This window comes from Octodon degus, unplaced genomic scaffold, assembly GCF_000260255.1.
Source record: "Octodon degus isolate 3935 unplaced genomic scaffold, OctDeg1.0 scaffold00053, whole genome shotgun sequence".
Taxonomy (NCBI): Eukaryota; Metazoa; Chordata; class Mammalia; order Rodentia; family Octodontidae; genus Octodon; species Octodon degus.
In genome coordinates, this window is record NW_004524629.1 from 6,129,897 (window position 1) to 6,150,276 (window position 20,380).

The following is a 20,380-nucleotide window of genomic DNA, read 5'->3' on the forward strand; positions in this document are numbered from 1 at the left end:
GATTCTCCTGTTTTCAGCCTCCCAAGTGCTGGGATTACAGGCATACGCCACCATGCCCAGCCTCAATCACCAATCTCAGTGCACCCTGGGGACGGGGACGGCACCAAACGCTGGAGATCAAACCGTGGTTCCTGCGTCTGCCTAAGCAGGCCCTTTAATCTGCTGAGCTATCTGGCCAGCCCTACAATATATTTTTATACTTCAGTCCAGAATATATTTTTCCAAGGCTGAATCAGGCTGAATCAGGCTGAGGGAATTTTAAAAGTTCACATCAATAATGACAGGAATCATTTTAATGCTTATGTTTGAAAGGAAAATTGTATAACCTGTGATTGAAGCAGCTCAGCTCCTTGCAGCAGCTGTGGAAAGCATCAGAGGAAACCCTTCATTTATAGGATGTTCTGGCAGCCAAAGAGAAAGGGGCCCCAGACCGAAGGCTACTGTGCTCAGGGACGGTTGTCTTCATATACCACACGCATCTGGACTGCCATAGCCATCCTGCCTTCCCTCAGGCAGCTGCAACATTCCGCCTCAGAAGGGTCTTGGAAGTGTTAAAAGGTAAACTGAGGCATAATTTGTAAGATGTTGAGTACTTTTCAGCAAATGGCAGTTCATCAGCTGAGCAGCTCCAAACTAAAGTGTGTCAGGAGCTCAGCCAAAGGAACATGAGGGGAAGTTTGACAAGGTGCATGTCAAAGTGAAGCAAAGAAAATATTTGCTTGGTTACAGTTAACACAGTTGCCTTTTTTTATCTTGTCCTGCTGGTACATAGGATAGTTATATTGCCAGTTATATGAACTTGTTTTTTGTATTCTGATTAATCTTTAACTTTTTTTTTTTTTTTTTTGGTTCTTGTTGTTATTGTCTTAGGGTATCACAGGCAAACTCAAGGCCTTCATGCTAAGCTACATTTTTTTTTTTTTTTTCGGAAGCAGGGATTGAATTCAGACCCTTGCACTTGCCAGGGAAACGCTTATTCCACTGAGCATCTCCCTGGCCCCTATATCCACCTTTTTAAATTTTTTTATTTTATGACAGGGTCTTACTAAGTCACTAATTTTCCAAGGCTGAGCATGAACTCACAGTTCTCCTGCATCAACCTCTCAGAGTGCTGGGATTACAGTTGTGTACCACTCTACCTGGGAAGGTTCGTTTTTATCTAGCATAGGCATTTATAAGAGATAAATCAAGTTAAGTTTTGCTTCTGTTTGCAGATCAAGCAAGGTTAAGATCATTTATGTGGCCTGTCTAGTTTTTTGCTCAAAGATATTTTTTCTTTGTATTTAGTACAGGGTCTGCAGGATTTCACTAGGTAGATCAGACTCGTAGTGATCCTTCTGTTTTCAGCCTCCCAAGTGCTGGGATTATAGGTGTGCACCACCACACCCAGTCTCAGTCTTTGTCTCAGCCCACTTCAGGTGTGGGGCCAACAAGGCCTGCCAGGGATCGAACCCTGGTTGCTGTGTCTGCCTAAGAAGGTCCCTTAATCCACTGAGCTATCTGGCAAGCCTCCTTGCTTAAGAATTTTTGAGGTCCAGCTTCCATCTTAATTTACTTTAAGAGCACAAAAGTACAAGCTGGAATAAGCTGATAGCCACAGAAAAATAGTGCTTTGGAGAATTGTTTATTGCTTAAAATCTTAAAATCCAAAGCCAGACATGGTGGCCTGAAATCCTGCCCTGAGGCAGGAATATTACAAGTTTGAGGCCAGCCTAGACTACATAGCAAGACCATTTCAAAACAAACAAGTAAACAAACAAACAAAAACCTAAAAGCCAAGTATGATGTGTTGATTCATTGCTCCCAAAATATATGTTGAGGTCATAATACCTGGAATCTGTGAATATGACCTTATTTGAAGATGGTCTTTGCAGATATGATTGAGCTAAAATGAGACTGTCAGTGTGGCAAATCCAATATAACTGAAATACTTATAAGAAGAGAGAATTTTGTATATAGATATCTGAGGAAAACAAACACCTGCAGCAGGAGCAGGTTGATACAATGGCAAGCCAAAGAGCTCGAGAACTGTCATTACCACCAGCAACTAGGAAGAAGCATGCCAGGGTTCTACCCAGAATTTCAGAGGTACCAGGGTCCTGCTGACATCTGGTCTCCTGTACTCCAGAAGTGTGAAGAAATACGTTTCTGTTGTTGTAAGCCAGGCAATTCTTTGTACTTTGTTATGGTCACTATAGCTAAACTAATAGCTCAGCATCCAGGTTAGCACGTTACCATTCAGCGTAGTATCAGCTTCATCTGGGCCTGACTGTATTTCTTTTCTAGAGGAGATCAGGGGAGAAATAAGTTAAATTAATCAGGCCCCAAACAGTACAAAATTCTAGAGTTGGCAAAGACAAAAGAGGCAGCTGATAGTGTTTCTTCAATACCACATCCTGAAATAGAATTCTTCTGGCTGTGTGTGTGTGTGTGTGTGTGTGTGTGTGTGTGAGAGAGAGAGAGAGAGAGAGAGAGAGAGAGAGAGAGATGCTTTCTAGACTTTTCAATCAATGATTTTAAGCAGCTCAAATACCAAAATGATCATAGACTGTGGCAACTGAGCCAGGAGGCCAATTAGGGACTATTTTGAGATTCTTCAATAACAAAACCTATCTATAATGAGGGTTTCATTCAGCAGTAGACAAAGAGGCCAGCACACCATGGCTTCTTTTTCATTATCATGAAACTTTTTAGACAAATAAGTGTGGTAGATGATGTAACCAACACCTATTCACCCAACTTAGTGTAAATTAGAGAAAGAAAATTATAGCTCTCTATTGACCTTTTCCTAGAGACCTGCACCAGTGTGTGGCCTGTTGGGAACTAGGTTGAACCAAAGAGGTGAGCTCAGAGCTAGGGAAGGAAACTTCATCTGTATTTGCAGCCACTTCCTGTCTCTTGCATTACTGACTGAGCTCTGCCTCCTGTCAGGTCAATGGCAGCATTCTTAGAACAGCACAAACCCTACTGTAATCTGTGCACACGAAGGATCTAAGGTACAGGCTCCTGGAAATCTAATGCCTGATGATCTGGGATGTAGCTGGGGTTCCGATGCTAGTGTTGGTGAGTGGCTTAATATAGATTAATGCTAGCAGAGAGGTTTGACTGCACAGAAACCATAATAAGTCAGTTGGAAACTTGTACAAAACCCCATCAGTGAGTGACAAGGCTTTATAGCGACAAGTGAGTTGATGTACTTCAATCTCACAGCTGCATCATGTGGCAGGATCTAAGTTAGAATCTGACACTTATCTTAGTATATAGGTTCCACACCCAGTATTTTCTTTCTGCGCTTCTTTCCCACGATATGTACTTGTGTCAATCATGGTTTTGATAAACCACAAACTAACCCTTACCACAATGAGTAAAAAACAAATGTCACCAGGTAGATTTTTGAAAAGACATAACAACCCAAAGACAAGACCACAAAAAACTCTGAGATGCCCACCCCCCTAAAAAAGTATTCAATAGACAATACCAAAAAGTCCTGCTTAAATCATAGTTTCATAGCAAAAGATTATTCTCATTCTCCAAGCCCATTTGTATAGTATGTGGCAACCAACTATCTAAAGAGGCCATAAAACCTTAAGAGCTGCCTTGCCATACAGAGCTAAGCACTTTGAATTAAAAGACCAGTCTTTGGAGTTTTTCAAAAGACAAGAAACATAAACGTGAGATCAGAAGCAATTATTGACAGCCACCACTTCATCAAGTATGTCCACACTGAAAACATCATTCTTAGTCACTAACCACATTGCTAAAGCTGAGACACCCTTTTCTATTGGTGATGTGATCCTGCCCGTGGCTGAGGACATTTGCGTGAACTTTCAGGAGTCTCCACTTCAAGAAGTGGCACATTTTCTTCTTTCAATGAGCACCATAACTAGACAAATTGATGAAATGCAGATGGCACTAAGGCACAGCTGTTATAAAGGACTAATAAGTCACCACAGTATGTAACACGGCTTGACAACACTACCAAGGTCAACAAGGCAGCAGTGCTTATTTTCATCCGCTGTATTTCTCAAGAGGCCGTGGGAATCTATGTGTACTTCTATCGCCAGCCAATACCACAGCTGCAGAACAACTCAAGTCTTTGTTTGGTTCCATATCAGGAAAACTGAATTGGTCATTTTGAGTTAGTCTTTGTGTAGACAGATGGCTTTCTGGTGTCACTACTTACTTGGGTCAAAGAAGTCACATCTGAAGGTGAATCTGTGATCCATGGAGAAATGCTGCTTAGCCAAAAAATGTCACCTGAACTTAATGTCTTGCAGGATCTGATAAAAATTTTTAGCATTAAAGTCCACACCCTTAACTCATGTCTTTTTGAGTTTTGTGAGCTCTGTGAGGAGATGTTTTTTCTATATAAAAGCAAGATGGCTTACTAAAAGCAGATTGCTGGACCAAGTTTCTGAGTTATAAGAGCTACTCTATAGATTTCTTTTACACAGTCACCACTGGCAACCTGTTTCAGTGCCATACGACATGGGTAGCAAAATTTATTTATTCATGTGACATATCCAATCTATTCAAGAAACTCAATCTATCACCTTAAAGGAGATGAACAACTGTGTTGAAGTTGACAGATAAAGTGGCTACATTCAAAGCCAAACTAGGATTAGGGAGTGATGAATGAACATTAGAATTTTTAACATGTTTCAAACACTAGCAGAGATTTTCAAAGAGAATGAGCCAGGACCTTCTTTCTCCTAACTGATGCATGGTTGTACATGTTAGCTTTTAGGAGTTCAGGGCTACCACAGATTCTACATTATAATAAATCATATGATTATTTCAATATATATTATAGGGTTACAATAGCAGAAATAAAGTGCAGAATCCATCTAATGCACTTGAATCATGCCACCCACCTCTGTCCCTTGTATATGGAAAAATTGTCTTCCACAAAAGTAGTCGCTGGTGTCAAAAAATGTTGGGAACTACTGTCCTAAATAACTTCTTTGAGGAGAAACTCTTTTATATGTCTGTTGATATCTCCACATCTTACAGAAAAGTACTGATGAAGATTTTTTCTATACTATTATTGTTTCAAGGATATTTACATGGGAAACAACCTCAGAAAATAAACAGTTCCTCTCCTCTTAAGCAAAGAGAGAGTAGACATACTGCCTATTGTAAAATATTTGGGTTTCCTAATCTCAGGCCTTCTCTCCTGTAGTGCAGCCTACTGCATGTATGGAGGCTTCTGGGCCCACTCAACTCCCCTTCAGTGTGATTGGCAGGCAGAAAGAAGTAATGCTAGCCCTGCTTCTTAAGATCAAATTCCGTCTTCAACCCAGGAGACTTTGTTTTCTCTTAGCATTAATGAAAATGTGGCAAGTGGCATAAAGACTCTGACTATTAGCTGTGATATGTGAGCTTAACTGGAGTAAGAAACACCTAGCAGGTTAGCAAAGCACAGTTCTGGGTGTGTCTATGGGTGGTTGGCATTTAGATCAACAAGTTGAGGGGTGAAGTCCCACCCTGGTCATGCATGGTACAAACCAATAGCCTACAAACAACAACAACAACAACAAACCAACAGCCTAGATGAAATAAAAAAGAAAAAGAAGTGTGTACATTTTGCAAAGGTCCAGCCTTCTAAAGTAGGTGCAGCCTTTGCTGCTGTCCCTGTCAGACATCAGTCTCTAGACCTCCAGTTTCTTCAGCCTTCCAATGCAGGCTCACCACAGCAACCTCCAGTGAACTTCCAGGCCTTCAGCCTTGGACTGGGGTTGCACCCTTGATTCCTCTTATTCTTTGGCTACCGTCTTCTGGGGCTGAATAGTTGCTGAACGCTCCAGCTCTCCAGCATCTGGGATCCCAACGTTCATGGTGAACTCTCCTGCCTCTGCTCCTCTAAGCTTACCTAACATGTCCCTTTGCATAAGTACACATCTATTTTCTCTTGCTTCTGTTCCCCTAGAGAACCCCAACTAATATGGATGTGGGCATATACCTATTTTAGTCTGCTCTTTCATTACTGACACACTATACCTGACACCTCTGACTTAAAGGAGAGATTTAATTTGCTCTCAGTATTAGAATGTGATTGGCTCAAAGGCTTACACATCATGGCAGGAGGACATGGAGAGACAAAGCTATGAGTTCATGGTGGCTAAGAAGCAGGCCAGTGGAACAGTGCCAGAGAAGAAAGTCAAGGAACAAGACACAGGCCTCCCCGCAGCAGGCCATGGCTCCTGAAGCACACAGACACACCACCAGCGTTCTTGTGCAACCCCTGGGCAGACCCCAGAGCCAACCAAGTTGACACTGCACAAGAACCACCACACTCTCAGATCCTTCTTTTTAGTTCCATTCAGTCAAATCTTCTTTCAGCTCTTAAAATCTACTGTTTTACAGTTGGGGCTTATCATTTCCATGAGTGTATATTATACTAAGCTTAAATATATAGTTTTGTTTGCTAAGTTTATATAAATGAGATCATACCAGTATGTATCCTTCAATCACCTACTCTCTCCATCAGTGTATCTTGAAATTTATCCACATGGATCCATATTCCATTTCATCTACTTTTAACCACCATATAACATTTCATTGCATGAATAAATTGTATTCATTTATAACTTTGTCAGATTTTTTTCTCTCTGTTTCAAATTTTATTATTACAACCAAAGTTGCATGAATATATTTTTTTTATTTCTTGTACCTATTTAAGAATTCTTGTGTATAAAATTAGGAATGGAAACACTAAAGTGTAATGCAAATTCATCTTCAACTTTAGCAGATGTTTCCACCTTGCTCTCTGAAGTGGTTGTATCAATGACATTTGAGTTAAAAAAAATAACATTTGGGTTAGCAGGACACCAAGGTTCCTGTTTCTCTACATCCTTATAAATGTGGTAATGTCACTCTTTTGAGGACTTGTCTTTCTGATGAATGGACTGAATATCTTTTTACATGTTCTTTGACTATTTTCCTTGTCCTATTTATATCCTTAAGTTGTTTTTATATTGATTTATTATTTTAGTAAGCTTTTAGATTTTAAAAAAAAATACTTAAGATGCTGGTATTTTGTCTACTATAAATGTACAGATAAAAATAAGCTGTACTACTGTGTGGCTCATCTCCTGTCTTCATTCATAGTATTTATGTAGTGTCTTGGTTTCCTAGTGGCATACTAAGAGAAGGTCCACAGTGGTGTCAGTAGATACAAGGTTTCAAAATATTGATGACAGCATATTCTGACCAAGAATTCTGTAGGGACCAGGGCACAGGAAGCCCAAGGTCTGGCCACCGTTCTGTACCTGGGATCTCTGGGGAAGGTACGTGGTCTCTATGCTTCGGGCTTCTCACGCATAAATGGAGAGTTGGGAAGATGATATCCTTGAGCACCTTTCCAGATACTTTCTACTACAATGAGTGAAGGTCTTAAATACTAAGCAGAGAATGGCAGGGTCTGTGTGAAAGAACCCAACTTCATTAACCTCAAAAGTGACTGACGGCCCTCTGTGTTGCCTTGCCTGAGTCTTCCACAGGGTGCTTACTAAGTCTTTTGTGTGCACACCACATTTGCACGGGGAGCTGCCTGACACTCATCAGCCTGTGCTGTTATTGCCAGCTTTTCCATCTGTCTCTCTGACTAGATTACAATGATTCTGTAGGGAAGACTGCCTCTAGCATTTCCCTGCCCCTCTCCCAACTCCTGAGTCAAGCTTAATCCTCAGAGAATGTCTGAGGAGTGAGGATGAGATTATGGGGGGAAAGAGAAAAGGAAGGGAGGCGGAGGACCAAAGACCTAAATACGCACAGATAGACACCCAGTGAACACCACAGAGTTACTAAATCCTCTACACACTGGCCAAAAGGACCATCAGTAAATATTTCTGTAGCTGTTCTACAAGCAGAGTTTGCTTTTCAAGGCCAGACAGACAAATACTGGTGCGCTTAATAATGAAACTAATAACCTCTGAGTCTTAATCTGATGTTCCAACTAAGAGGCTGCAGTCTCAGTATTTTAGCAAAAATAAAATTGAGGTTGAATTAAACTCGTTTTCATCCCTTTTCTGCAACAGAGATTTTTACGTATAGCTTTCAACTTCTCCCCTATGACATGTTTTAAAAGATTAAAAAGGGAATCTCTAAGCTTTAAGACCTTTCATAATCATAATCTATATGAGATGAGAATACTTAAATAATTCTTTCTTAGCTATAATGCAATTCCCTGCTTGTAGCAGACATGGGGGAAACAAGATCCATGTAATGAATGTACTCCTGTTGTCATGACAACACAAAGAAGCAACAGGAGGAAACATTTAGCTCTCAAAAGTGGCCTGTTACAAAGTGTTGAGTCCATTAAACATGGTCATGATCCTATCCTTCATTTGGTTTCTCCTTTACACAGATTACCCCACTGCTGCAAATGTAATCCAATTTCTCAGCTGCACATTACCTTCTACAAAGGCAAAACAAATTTTAAAGCAGGCTCTTTGTGCTTCCCTAGGGGTAATACATTATCTGTTCATCTTGAAAAACTGCCCACTATCATGTCTCTCCGACTCCCTTTATTTTTCTGCAATTTATTTTACCAGTGCCTGTGAGTTTGTGTTTATTATGACTTGTAAGAGTATGATGATGTGATAAAAAAAAGTAAGTGGGTTATAAGAGCTGTACCAGGAATAAAATTGGGTTGTGGAAATGAACAGTGGAGTGGGGACAAAGGTGGCAGTGAGGCATCTGCTCTGCCAGCTCACTTTCAGCCCCAAGAAACACAGCCTCCAATGTGCTACAACACGAGCGTCATTAGGTTTTGGGTTTTTTTTTGTTTGTTTGTTTGGTGGAACCAGGGATTGAATTCAGGCCACTGTATTTGCCAGGTAAGTGCTTATTCTACTGAGCCATCTCCCTGACCCCATGAGTGTCGTCTGGATGTGCGGCTGATGCCCATGAGCAGTTGGCAAGGTGCTGACAAATGGGTTCTTCCACTGGCCCTTTTCTTTGGAATGGTTCTTCCCAAAGTGGAAGTCCCAGGGTACATCAGAGCTACCCAGCACACTTTGCAAAATGTAGTTTTGTGCTAAGTTCTACTCACCCGCTACATAGATAGTCTGGGAGTGCAGCTGAAGGATCTGAATTACTAATGTTTGTAAATCATCCTCGCCTTAGATCAAAGTGTGAAAAAGAAGAAACTGAGGGAGGATCCCTCCAATGCTCAGCCACGAGAAGGGCAGAGAGGGTTGTGTTAGGGAAGGTCTTGTAGGGTATTGGTGGGAAGATTGGTACTTTTTAAATATATTTGTATGTTTTATAGTTATATTCAAATAAGACGATACCATCTCTATCTATCTGTCTTTTTTTTTTTTTTTTTCCTCTGCTCTGGGATTTTTCTCAAAACCTTGTGCTGCCTACTCAATTCAAGCTGCTCAGCCAGCTATTAGAAGGCTCCTGATCTAAGACCAACTGGATCCAAACTTTAAACTTTTAAAATTCTGTTTCAGGTTCTTAAAATTTTCCAGGTAATTTCAATGTATACACAAGTCTAAAACCCACTTGAGTTATATGGCAAATGGGAAAATACAGCTAGGGCATTTGGATTATTTATTGTGGATAGCAAATGTCAGAAATTTAAGTTTTCCTGAACCTCAAATGTGTTGTGTGCCTATGTTGTGTGTCTGTATTGTATGCATGTGTGTGTGTGTGAACATGTGTGCATGGGTTTGTGTGCATGTGAGGTTTGCCTTACTTCCTTCTGCTCTGCCATTCAGGTGACTGCCGTGCGGGTGCATGTGAACACCTCCTCTGAGAACCTCGATTACCCGGTCCTGGTTGTGGTTCGCCAGCAGAAAGAGGTGCTGTCCTGGCAGGTTCCTCTGCTCTTCCAAGGGCTGTAAGTAATCTTTTCCCGAACAGCTTTACCGGTTTATATCTGTATTTCTTGAGATCCGAGACCAGCCAGGCATTGTGATACATGGCCGTAATTCTAGCAGTCTGGGAAGCTGATGTGGGAGGATTCCAAGTTCCAGTCTAGTCTAGGCAATTTAACAACTTAATGAGTCCCTCTCTCAAAATAAAAAAGAAAAAAGAGCCATGGAGAAAGCTCAGTGCACAGCCCTAGGTCCAATCCTCAGCTCTAAAAAGAAAAGTCTAAACTGTAATTTCATAATTGGTCTTTTTTGCCCCAGTGAAAGGAAAAATCAGCCATGAGAATATTGAGCTGTTATGCATGTTAGGTGCAGACAGTGTCTTGGTGCATACCCTGACCTATTCACCTCTGCTCAGTTTCCATCCTCTTTGAATTTTAGTGTTTACCAGTTTAAAATCTCCCATAAGACTGGGCATGGTGGTGTGCGCCTATGATCCCAGTGCTTGGGAGGAATGTAGAAGATCACTAGGAGTCCAATGTATGTAATTACATCCTGTAGACCCTGTACTAAATTAAAAAAAAAATCTCCTATAATGTTCGTACTTCACGGTTAGATAATGGATCATCCAGCAACCAAAAGGCTAGGTCCAGCAGTCAACCTAAGTGAACAACACTTTCCCCATACAAATGTTCACCATGTGTTTACCTTAACTCAACAATATTTACAGAGTTGGGCCAGCCAGATAGCTCAGCGGACTAAAGTACCTGCTTAAGCAGAGCACAGCAGCCTGGGTTTGATCCCCAGCATATTGTGCCAGCCCTGCCCTCAGGGCACACTGAGAGGGCAATTGAGACTGGGCATGGTGGCACAGCCGTAATCCCAGCACTTGGGAGGCTGAAAACAGAAGAAACACTATGATTCCAGTCTACATAGTGAGACTCTGTAAACCCTGTAGACCCTGTACCAAATACATTAAAAAAAATTTACAGAGCATTAGTAAGAGGTTGATGTTGAGGATAGAACAGTATAAAAAAGTCTCCACACATGGAATTTATATTCCCTTGGGAGAAAACTACATAAGACACCATCACATTGATAAGAAGAGGCACAGAAGGCATACAGAAATGGACAGCTAGTATGATATGAGATGACATCATTTTTAAAGGTCTGGGATTTTTAGGATTTAAATAGCTTTGTCATGGACCCATGGATTTCTTTATACTCAATTTTAGTGAATGTTAAAGGGCAGAAAAATTGAATTAACCTAGTTGTTCTATGACAATATAGTGAAATGTAAACACTGCTCAGTCATCACAGAACACTCTTCGTGTCCTTACCATTATCCATGCACCCAATGCCAACAATGCGAGTTCTAAAATTATTATCAGCATGTCCAGTCTGAAATTGAAAACCTAAAGCCTGAAAGCAAACTTGAAGAGAAGTAAAATGAGGTAGGCTTGTGCTCACCCTGCTTGCTCAGAGCCTCTTTCTTCTTGCCAATGTTGCCCTCCTTTGGCTGCTACAGATACCAGCGGAGCTACAGCTACCAGGAAGTCAGCCGCACTTTATGTCCTTCAAAAGCAACCAATGAAACAGGACCTTTGGAGCAACTGATATTTGTGGACGTGGCATCCATGGCACCCCAGGGTGCCCCCTACAAACTGCTGGTCACCAAGATCAAGCACTTCCAGCTCCGGTAAGCAGAATGCATGTGGCCTTGCTCTGTTAGCTCGGTGTCTCTTCCCGTATGTGGGTGCTGCTATCAGCCTCTGTCCCTATACACCAGCACTCGGTGAGGGCCACGCCTGCTTAGCGTCGCACTTCAGCATCCTCAGAGCTGTGCTGCGCAGCAGGGCCTTAACCCATGCAAAAGGGGGGCAGCAGAGAACTGGGCCACTCTGCCTTGGGGAGTCTGCAAGTCGCACCTTTGGGCTACTAATCACCGCCACACTCCTAAAGGAAATTTTTGTTTTCATTTTAAGGAAATTTTTAAACTGTTTCATATCATAATTCCAGTTTAGGAATTTTGGTAGAAAGGTGTCTTTGTTCTTCTCTAGAGTCACCAAGATTATTTTTGTCCTTGTTTTTTTAAACATAAGGTAATCCACTGGAAGAAAAAATAAGCATTAATCTTGGACATGCTCTAAAGAAATGCTTACTTTCCCCAAGTAGAAAATAAACAGAACTTATTAGCTATCAGAAATGTAAATTTAAAGCATAAGGAAATTTCATTTCAACTCTTGAAATGCAAAAAAGGAGGTAAGATTGAAGAAACAGATAGGAAGGAAGGAGACAAGGAAAATTGTAATTTTTTTTTCTTTCTGTATTTAGGACAGGGTCTATAAGGTATCACTACGTAGATCAGACTTGTAGTGATCCTCCTCTTTTCAGCCTCCCAAGCACTAGGATTACAGGAGAGTACCACCACACCCAGTCTCCATCACCATTTCAGCGTGCCCTGCAGGTGAGGCCGGCACAGCATGCCAGACATCAAACCCTGGCCGCTGTGCTCTGCCTAAGCAGGTGCTTCAGTCTGCTAAGCTATCGGGCCAGCCCTTGGAAAATTATAATTTAAAAATCATTCTTTTTAAGAACCCTGCAACTTCAGGACACAAAGTTACACAGCTTTCTCCATGTCTGTACTCCTTAGACTGGGATTACAAACCTATGACCGCATATTATTTGTTTTTCTTTTAAGACAAAAGATGTTAGTGCATGAGAGTTTTTTCCCTAATCTAAAACCTCAGTGTTCAGGTTTAATGCAATGTTGACATTTCACAATAATATGTGGATTTGGGGCTGGGGCCTGGGCACTCCTCTCTGAAAGGTTCACCATCACTGAATGAGGCTCATTTATGCTTCTCCTTTTTCCAGCAAATCCCACCCAAAATCTTTAAAAATACTACAAGTCCATAAATTAACATAGTTGGTAAAGTAAAGGGCAGAAACCTAACCTTAAGATAAACAGATTCAAAGATTTCAAAGGATGTTTTTTAGGAAAACAAATCACTCACCTTAAAAATATATAGTAAAATCAACCTCCTACAAAATGAGCCATTCTCTTTCCACCTGAGTGTGGACCATTGCTTTTTTTCCATAAACCAAGCATAGACTTTATATTTATTCTCAAATTTCACAGATTTCCACTGCCAAAGACATCAATATTCCCAGCTCCAGACTATAAACTCTTCTCTCCTGTTTGAGGGCTCACAGTCTATTTCTTTGAGGGTGTACTTTTAATATTCTGCCTAATAAATCCTCTGTGCCTCTTAAACACACACACACAGACACACACACACACACACACACACACAACCAAAACGCTATATGTACTTTGAAAGGCCTCACAATGTAGTGCCAGCCCCAATTGTGATATTCATTCAATGGGATTGCAAGCAAGAATAAAAATGAACAAACTATTGCTGTCCTTAACGAGGGTAAAGCTCACAGTGTTGAGCAAAAGTAACCAGTGAAAAAGAATAAGAGCTATTTAATTTCATTTGTATAAAGTTTATTAAAAGCAAAGCTATTCCACAGTATTAAAATAAAGTGGTTGTATCTGTTAGAAATGAGAAGTACATTGTTCTGTTTCCTCATAAAAACTTACTCCAATAAATGTTTACAACTTGTGTGCTTATCTACATGTTTATTATATTTAAATAAAGTTAATTGAAAAATCAGAATGTTTAAAATAATATGTGGTTCCTTGTTTTCAGCTTATTTTTCTGATCAGTATGTTCTATTCTGTTATAAGCCCCTCTTTAAATTTCCTAAGGCAGTTTATAAAGAGGTCTATAACCAGTGGTGTTGCTAAGAGGAATCAAATATTTACCTTGGTCTTCTCTACACCTTTTGACTTGATAGACACCCTCAGAAACAAATGGGTAAGTGGTTGCATGAATGCTCAGAAAGATGGAGAAGTAGTCACAGCCATGAGTTCCAAGTCCTTCCTTATAATTCTGGGGCCATGAACACTTCCTTCCCTCTTCTCCATCCAAAAACAATAAAAAATGTATTCTTTGGTAGATAAGATCCACCCCAGGTCAATTAAATCAAGATCTCAAGGGGAGATTTCAGTACTGTATAATTTTAAATTCCCAGTATGATTCTAACATTTAGCCAGAGTTAAATATCACCCTCTTAAAGCCAGCTGAAAGCATGAAGATTAAGTTTAATTTATTATTTAAAAATATATTTATCATACTAAATCATATGAGAATCCATGGTTATATGTGACGGGGGTTGTGTCATATTATTTGAACAGTTTGAACTTCAGAGAAGCATTTACTTTACTAATTAGTCCCCTTATCTTTAAACTTTCCCTCTCACCTGGTCTCAGGGTACTGGAATTGTAGGGTTAGATTTTTAAGAGATAATTACATCCTTTGGAGAGCAGAATTCTGTGAAATTATAGTCATAAGGTTACAAATCTGTACAAGTGTTAATAAATGATCTTCATCCATGCTGGTGAAACTGCAAATCTATTCTGTCACATTGTTTTCTGTTTCTACCTCTTTTCATATGACATTTCAAAATGCGCACAGTGACTAGGGCTTTCAGGCAACCAAGCTATACCTCAGAAACAACCGTAACTGAAACGCACACATCTCTTTCTCCTTCCTTTGCTCGCTCCTGCTTTCCACCCATTTCCAGGTTTGAAGCCCTAGAAATCCAGAGGACAATGATCACAGAGCAGAGCTGAGGATTGTGAGAGAGAATTGGTCTCCAGGTATTAAGAGAAACACTGAAGAATTAACTCAAAATCCATAACATTTCATTTTCCACCAAATGTTTTCAAGTGGCAGACTAGAATACATGTGGAACACATTCTGGAATTCTTTTTTTTTTTTTTTCCTAAAATCAAACATTTTTTTTTTTTTTTTTTTCCTAAAATCAAACATTTTAAGAATTGCAGGACTTTGGGGAATCTAATCCACTTACCTCATTTTTACAGAGGGGCCAGCTGATGCTGAGAGACCCTAAGCGACTTGTCCTCACTCTTACAGTTAGGAAAGGGCATGTCAAGATAAGTTCATGCTCTGTTCCCAGCTCTTCTTGCCATAGTGTCTATTTCTACTTTCTGTTTAACACTGTCCTTGCTATTTTTATGCTCCCCTAAATATGTTTCTCAATCCCAGAAAGCACTTATTTATATAACTACAGCTTTAAAAATAAAACAACTCTGCCTTAGAAGAGCACTCCTTGCCATCTACCTACCCACCCCTCCACACATGGGAACAGCTCCGCCACTACCTGTTGCCAGGAAGTCTGCTCAGAGCAGCAAGAATGTGCATTTTTCAGGCAGGGACAGCAGGAGCACAGGACAGTTGGAGCAGGAGCACCTGATCACAGGGTGGGAGAAACGCAGAAGAGCTATTCAGAAATTTACAGTTGTCTACATTGTGATAGAGAATGGACTTGAAGGGCATGAGCAGGATGCACAGGAGTTTGAAGGTTGATGCAGTGGCCAAAATAAATAAGTGAGAAGGTGATCTGAAGAACTTAGAAGGTGAAATTGACAACGTGACCAGATATGAGGGGAAAAAAAGCAGGAGAATCTCGAATGACCTGTGACTTCTAGAGGGTGGTGTCACTAGGAGAAAATGAACATTTTGGTGAGGGCAGGAAGAAGTGATACTATCACCTTTGGAGATGCTGAGCTTGGAGTACAGAAGTTAGCAAAATGCTGTGTACATGCCAATGAGGTGGTCAAGGATGAGCTGAGTTCCTGAGTACATAGAAACACTGCAGGAAGGCTATTCCACTGGACCTGGGAGCAGTTAAGGTGATAGACTGGAGAGAAGCAGGCTGTACCCAACCATGACCATGATCTGTACTAATGTTTGTTGTTTGTTTGTTTGTTTTTTTAAATTTTGTCTTTTTGAGCCAGGGCTTCACTATGCAGTTCATCCTGGCCTTGAATTCACTGTGTAGCCCAGACTGACCTCAAACTCATGGTGATTCTCTGTTTCTGTTACTTTGCTCTCATTGCTGGGACAAATACCTGACACCCAAAATGAAGGAAGGAAAAGTTTATTTAGCTCACAATTTGTGGAGGTTTCAGTCCATTCTTGGCTAGCTGTTCAGAGGGCACGTGGCAGAGGGCAGCTGTTCATGGTGGTGGAAAACAGCAAAGAGCAAAAGGGAAGAGCAGTGGCAACAAGGGCAGAGGCAGAGGCAGACATCAAGCCTCTCTCTCTAACTTAAATTGCATTCAGGCCATCTGCCCCAGGCTGGTTGTAACACTCACACTTACACTCCCAGCATTAAGTCATGAATCAGTCACAAACTCTAGACGCCTGCCCCACTGACTACATGAGACTTTGGGAAGACACCTAGATACAAACCTTAACATCCTCCCACCTCAGCCTCCCGTGAGCTGGGATTAAGGTTACATCACCACACCCGGCCTGGTCTGTATAATACTGGATGCTGAACCAGAGAGTTGGAATTCTACCTTGCATGTTACGGGAGCCTCTAAAGTATTTTCCACAGCAGAATAAAATGAACAGATCAGATTTTTAGAGATCACTGTAGTGAGTGTGGAAGATGATTTGGAGTAGAGGCAAGAGCAAAGGCATTTGGACAAATAAAAAGTTACTTGAGTAGAGAAAAAAAATTAAGCGACCAGAACCTGAATATTATGAAAGCAACAAAGTTGTAAGGAAGAAAAGAGTTAATATACCTGAGTATAATTTACAAATTCAACAAATAGTGTGGCAGAATAAGAAATGTGGTTGTGTCAGTACTTGCAGGTTTTGATCTTCTTCTGTCCTTCTAAGTAGTGATCTTGAGACTTTTTGTTTTCATTTTTTTAAGCAGAGAAAATATGCAATGAGATAGCTCAGCTACCATACCATGAAAAGTAGAGTTTTTGAAGCAATAAATAGAAATGTTTAGCTTCCTTTTATACTGACAGAATGAGAAGGACCTGGAGATCAATCACGCAGGGAAGGTGGTTGAAAGGGAGAGTCTGAAATGACTCCCGCAGCAATGCAGGGAGACTGGTGAGGATCACTGGAAGGAGATTTAATGGATCAGGATTAGGAAACAGCAGCACATTCCGCTGTGAGCACGCAGAGCTTGTGGGATGTGCGAGATGGTCAAGTGCAGAAGCCCAGGACAAGGTTGCTCTTCTGTCACTGGAGCCCAAGGGATGGCCCTCAGCTGGACCCAGAGATTCAAGGGTCACCTACCGTTGTGTTGTATTTATGGCAAATGAATTTAGATGCATTTGGGCATGCATGTGACTAATGAAAATGAGAAGACTGAGACTAGCGTTGTGGGTAACATTCTCATTTAAGGGATGGTCTGAGAAACAAAAGCTACCAAGCTACCACTCTACCTCTAGTGCCTGTCATCTCCCTTGTCTCCCTCTCTCATCTCCATTTCTCTTTCCTTCTCTTTCTTTTGTAAATTGCCAAAACAAGGAAACAAACTTGGACATTAGTCTCTTATATTTACTGAACAAATGTTTGTTTCCTGGGTTTAATTTTTAAAACAAATGAATTTAAAATGTGATGCTTCTTTCTCTAAAACTAAAAGTACCTATGAGTTTCAATTACTTTTTCTGTCGGTAATGGCCCTTGATAAAATAAATACCCTTGCCTCTGTTAGGGGTTGTGCAAGAAGCAGCAGATTATTTCATTCCCAACAGACACAATGCTTATTTTCCACAGTGTTGACTTCAAGAGAAAGAAAATACTTGAAGTCCCTATGTACACTCAAAGTTTCTATGCATCATTTTAGCAAATAAAACATTAAGAACAAGAAAAACCCAGGAAGTATATATTAATATCCATAAATTCAATATTACAGTTGAAATTCAAATAATGGGGACTAGTCATAAAAAATATCAAGTTTATAGCCAAAGTACACAAGTTGCTTCAGGAAGTCTCATACTCCCAGGTGCTAGCCAAGAAAAGCGTGTCTTCTTTGTTCCACTGACCCGGCAACGAGAGAGTAGCCCTGGTCGCAGCAGGTGATACGCTACTCAGCAGACTGTGGAAAACACTCCTAGACCACACAGAGTGGTGGGTTCTGATCCTGGCCACAAACTCTCTGGAGAAGATACACAGCTAGGTTTGGCATTGATTTGGTTTCTTTAGCTCACCTAGTGCCAGAAGTTTTCACCTATGCATCAGCAGAACAAATCCTGCAAAATCCAGGAAAACATGGATGATGATTTCTGTTGAAAGTGAATACATAAAAAATGGCATCCATTGGTGGAAACTGAATTCTGAGCCCACTTCAACATCAGCCTAGACCGTCACCATTACTTTCATAAACAGTGCTCACATTTTGTGGCTTCTAAATAACACCTCTAATTACACATGTCTTGCTTGATTGTCCTAATACACCCTTTTAAACAGGTATCTTTAATTTTTTAGAAAAACAATTATTTATTGTAAAAGGAACATTGGAATAGAAAGTCTTCAGAGAGCACTAGGGGAAGAAAATGGAGAGGAATCTCAGAAGTTCAGATTCAGATTCCCCAAAATGCAGGCAGGGATGCACATTGGAGTGGGGGGAAGCCACCCCAGAGATGGTGCTTCAGGGGACTTGTGAGACAGAAGCCTTGTGTGAGGGGCAATCTACAAGGCTAAAGGTGTGGCAAGACCCAGAAAAAGCCAAAACCAAAGAGCAGACCTTACAAAGCTACAGACAAGTTTGAGCTTCTGTTTTCCAGTCTCCTGAGCTGTGTCACAGATGTTCATTCCAGACAGACCAAGCTCCCAGGTCCTGCTTCTTACGCACTTTTCGCCCCCTCCCTCCTCAAGCCTGGGTTGTTGCTGTCTTAAGTACCCAACACAATAATTCTCATTAAGTTACAATCTGGAGAGCAAATAACTTCATATTTTTATAGTGTTTATACTTTAAAGATGAACATTAGAAGGCAGTGGCTAAGCTGGAGAGGAGATGAATTGTAGTGGGTGCAGCATGCAATTGGCTAAATGCTTACGGGCAGGAAGAACCTATTTCTGTTGCTACAGAATGGCCCATAGTGGTTGCCTATTGCTCTGCTAAAAAAAAAAAAAAATTCTTCTGCCATGTTATCAATCAAAATTATTTAAGTTCTTGACATTGTCTTGCACTACATTGTAAAGTCTTTTTAGGCATGTGTTAGATTTCTGTGAAATTTTTCTTTAAATGTAAACGTCATACTACACTGTCAGTTTTTGTCATAATAAAAGTATAGATTTATAAAAAAAATCAAAATTATTTAGAAGTGGTACCTACATTATCTAAAACAACCCCAAAACTCACATTTTCTTTTTCCTCCCACTTCTGATACCTGTCCCCTGTGCTTGACTGTGGGATCTTAAGAGGGTTCTAAGGTGAAGTGTCCATAAAAGTAAACAAAGTGCTTACTCATGTAGCAGTGACTTCATAAATATTGAAAGGTGAAAAAACCATCTCTTTTCCCAATTGGATCATTGTTCAGGGTTGACATTTGCGAGTCCCCATGGAGTTTTATCAATTTGATAGGATCAAATTCCCTTCACAAAGGGCAAATCTCTCTTCCTGGCATCTAATTTAAGGTGGTTTTCTCATAAAGAAGTTTCCACTTGCTAACTTATGCTTTTTTATTCATTTTTTCTCTTTTCCCTTCTCCTGCTTACATTTCTCAGGACAAATATTGCCTCTCACTTTACTGCCAGCCCCTCTCAGCCTCAGGTAGGTGAAGAGTTCCAAGGTTATCAGGAGCACTTATCTTGATATTGTTCCCAGAAACCGTGGGATCAAGAGAGTGGACATGTGCTGTTGTCCTTGTCCCTCTCTGGATGGTTATTCGTGTCACTGGGATTTTCAACACAACATTTAATCTTGTAAATTTTGTTGACATGAAATGGAAGAAATAGTATTTGCTTTCTGGTGTTTTTTGGTTCAAAGAAACACCAGAAAATTGTGGTCTACTATGTCCCAAGTACAGTGTTGGACTGTCTAAGGTGCTAGGAACACAGGATGAAGACAAGGCACAGCCTCTGTCACCGTTGACCTGATAGGATGGGGGTGGGGGAAAGAGAGAGTGGACAGCAGATGCCAAACAGATATACAAATAATTGACCTGAAAATATAATAAAAATAAGATAGATTTTAATTCCTACAGTGTTATTGATGGATTCAATTAGTTTTTCCCATTTTAAAGAAAGAGCAGGAAAGCTGACAGCATTAGAATGAGCTATTTTTGTGTGCTTTTCATTAAACCATATTCATAAACAGAATAAATATACAATAACAATGTTGATTACTTTAGACTGTTTCTCTGGTGACATTCTAGTTACCTTTATTTTTTTTTTCTCCATAGCTTTTGAAAGAAAAGGGTCTTTACAATAGCAAGCTTAAAATAGGGTTTTAAAAAAATATTTTATTTATTTATTTATTTATTTATTTATTTGGTACAGGGTCTTGCTAAGCAGCTCAGACTCGTAGTGATCCTTTTGTCTCAGCCTCCCCAGCACTGGGGTAACAGGGGTGCACCACCACTCCTGGTTTTGGTGGCTGGCAGAATGTGCCTGCGTTCTGGGGCCAGCACAGCATGTGGTACTGGG

At 40.5% G+C, this 20,380-nt stretch overlaps 1 protein-coding gene across 2 annotated transcripts in view; it reads left to right on the forward strand.

Annotated features, from left to right (window-relative positions):
* Sidt1 (SID1 transmembrane family member 1) overlaps positions 1-20,380 on the forward strand; it is a 103,224-nt gene that overhangs the window by 21,432 nt on the left and 61,412 nt on the right. For both annotated transcript variants that reach the window (XM_004633305.2, XM_023717570.1), the window contains exons 2-4: positions 9,729-9,850; positions 11,353-11,523; positions 19,460-19,505. In XM_004633305.2, coding sequence (XP_004633362.1) covers positions 9,729-9,850; positions 11,353-11,523; positions 19,460-19,505 — 339 coding nt within the window. The remainder of the gene's footprint in view (positions 1-9,728; positions 9,851-11,352; positions 11,524-19,459; positions 19,506-20,380) is intronic.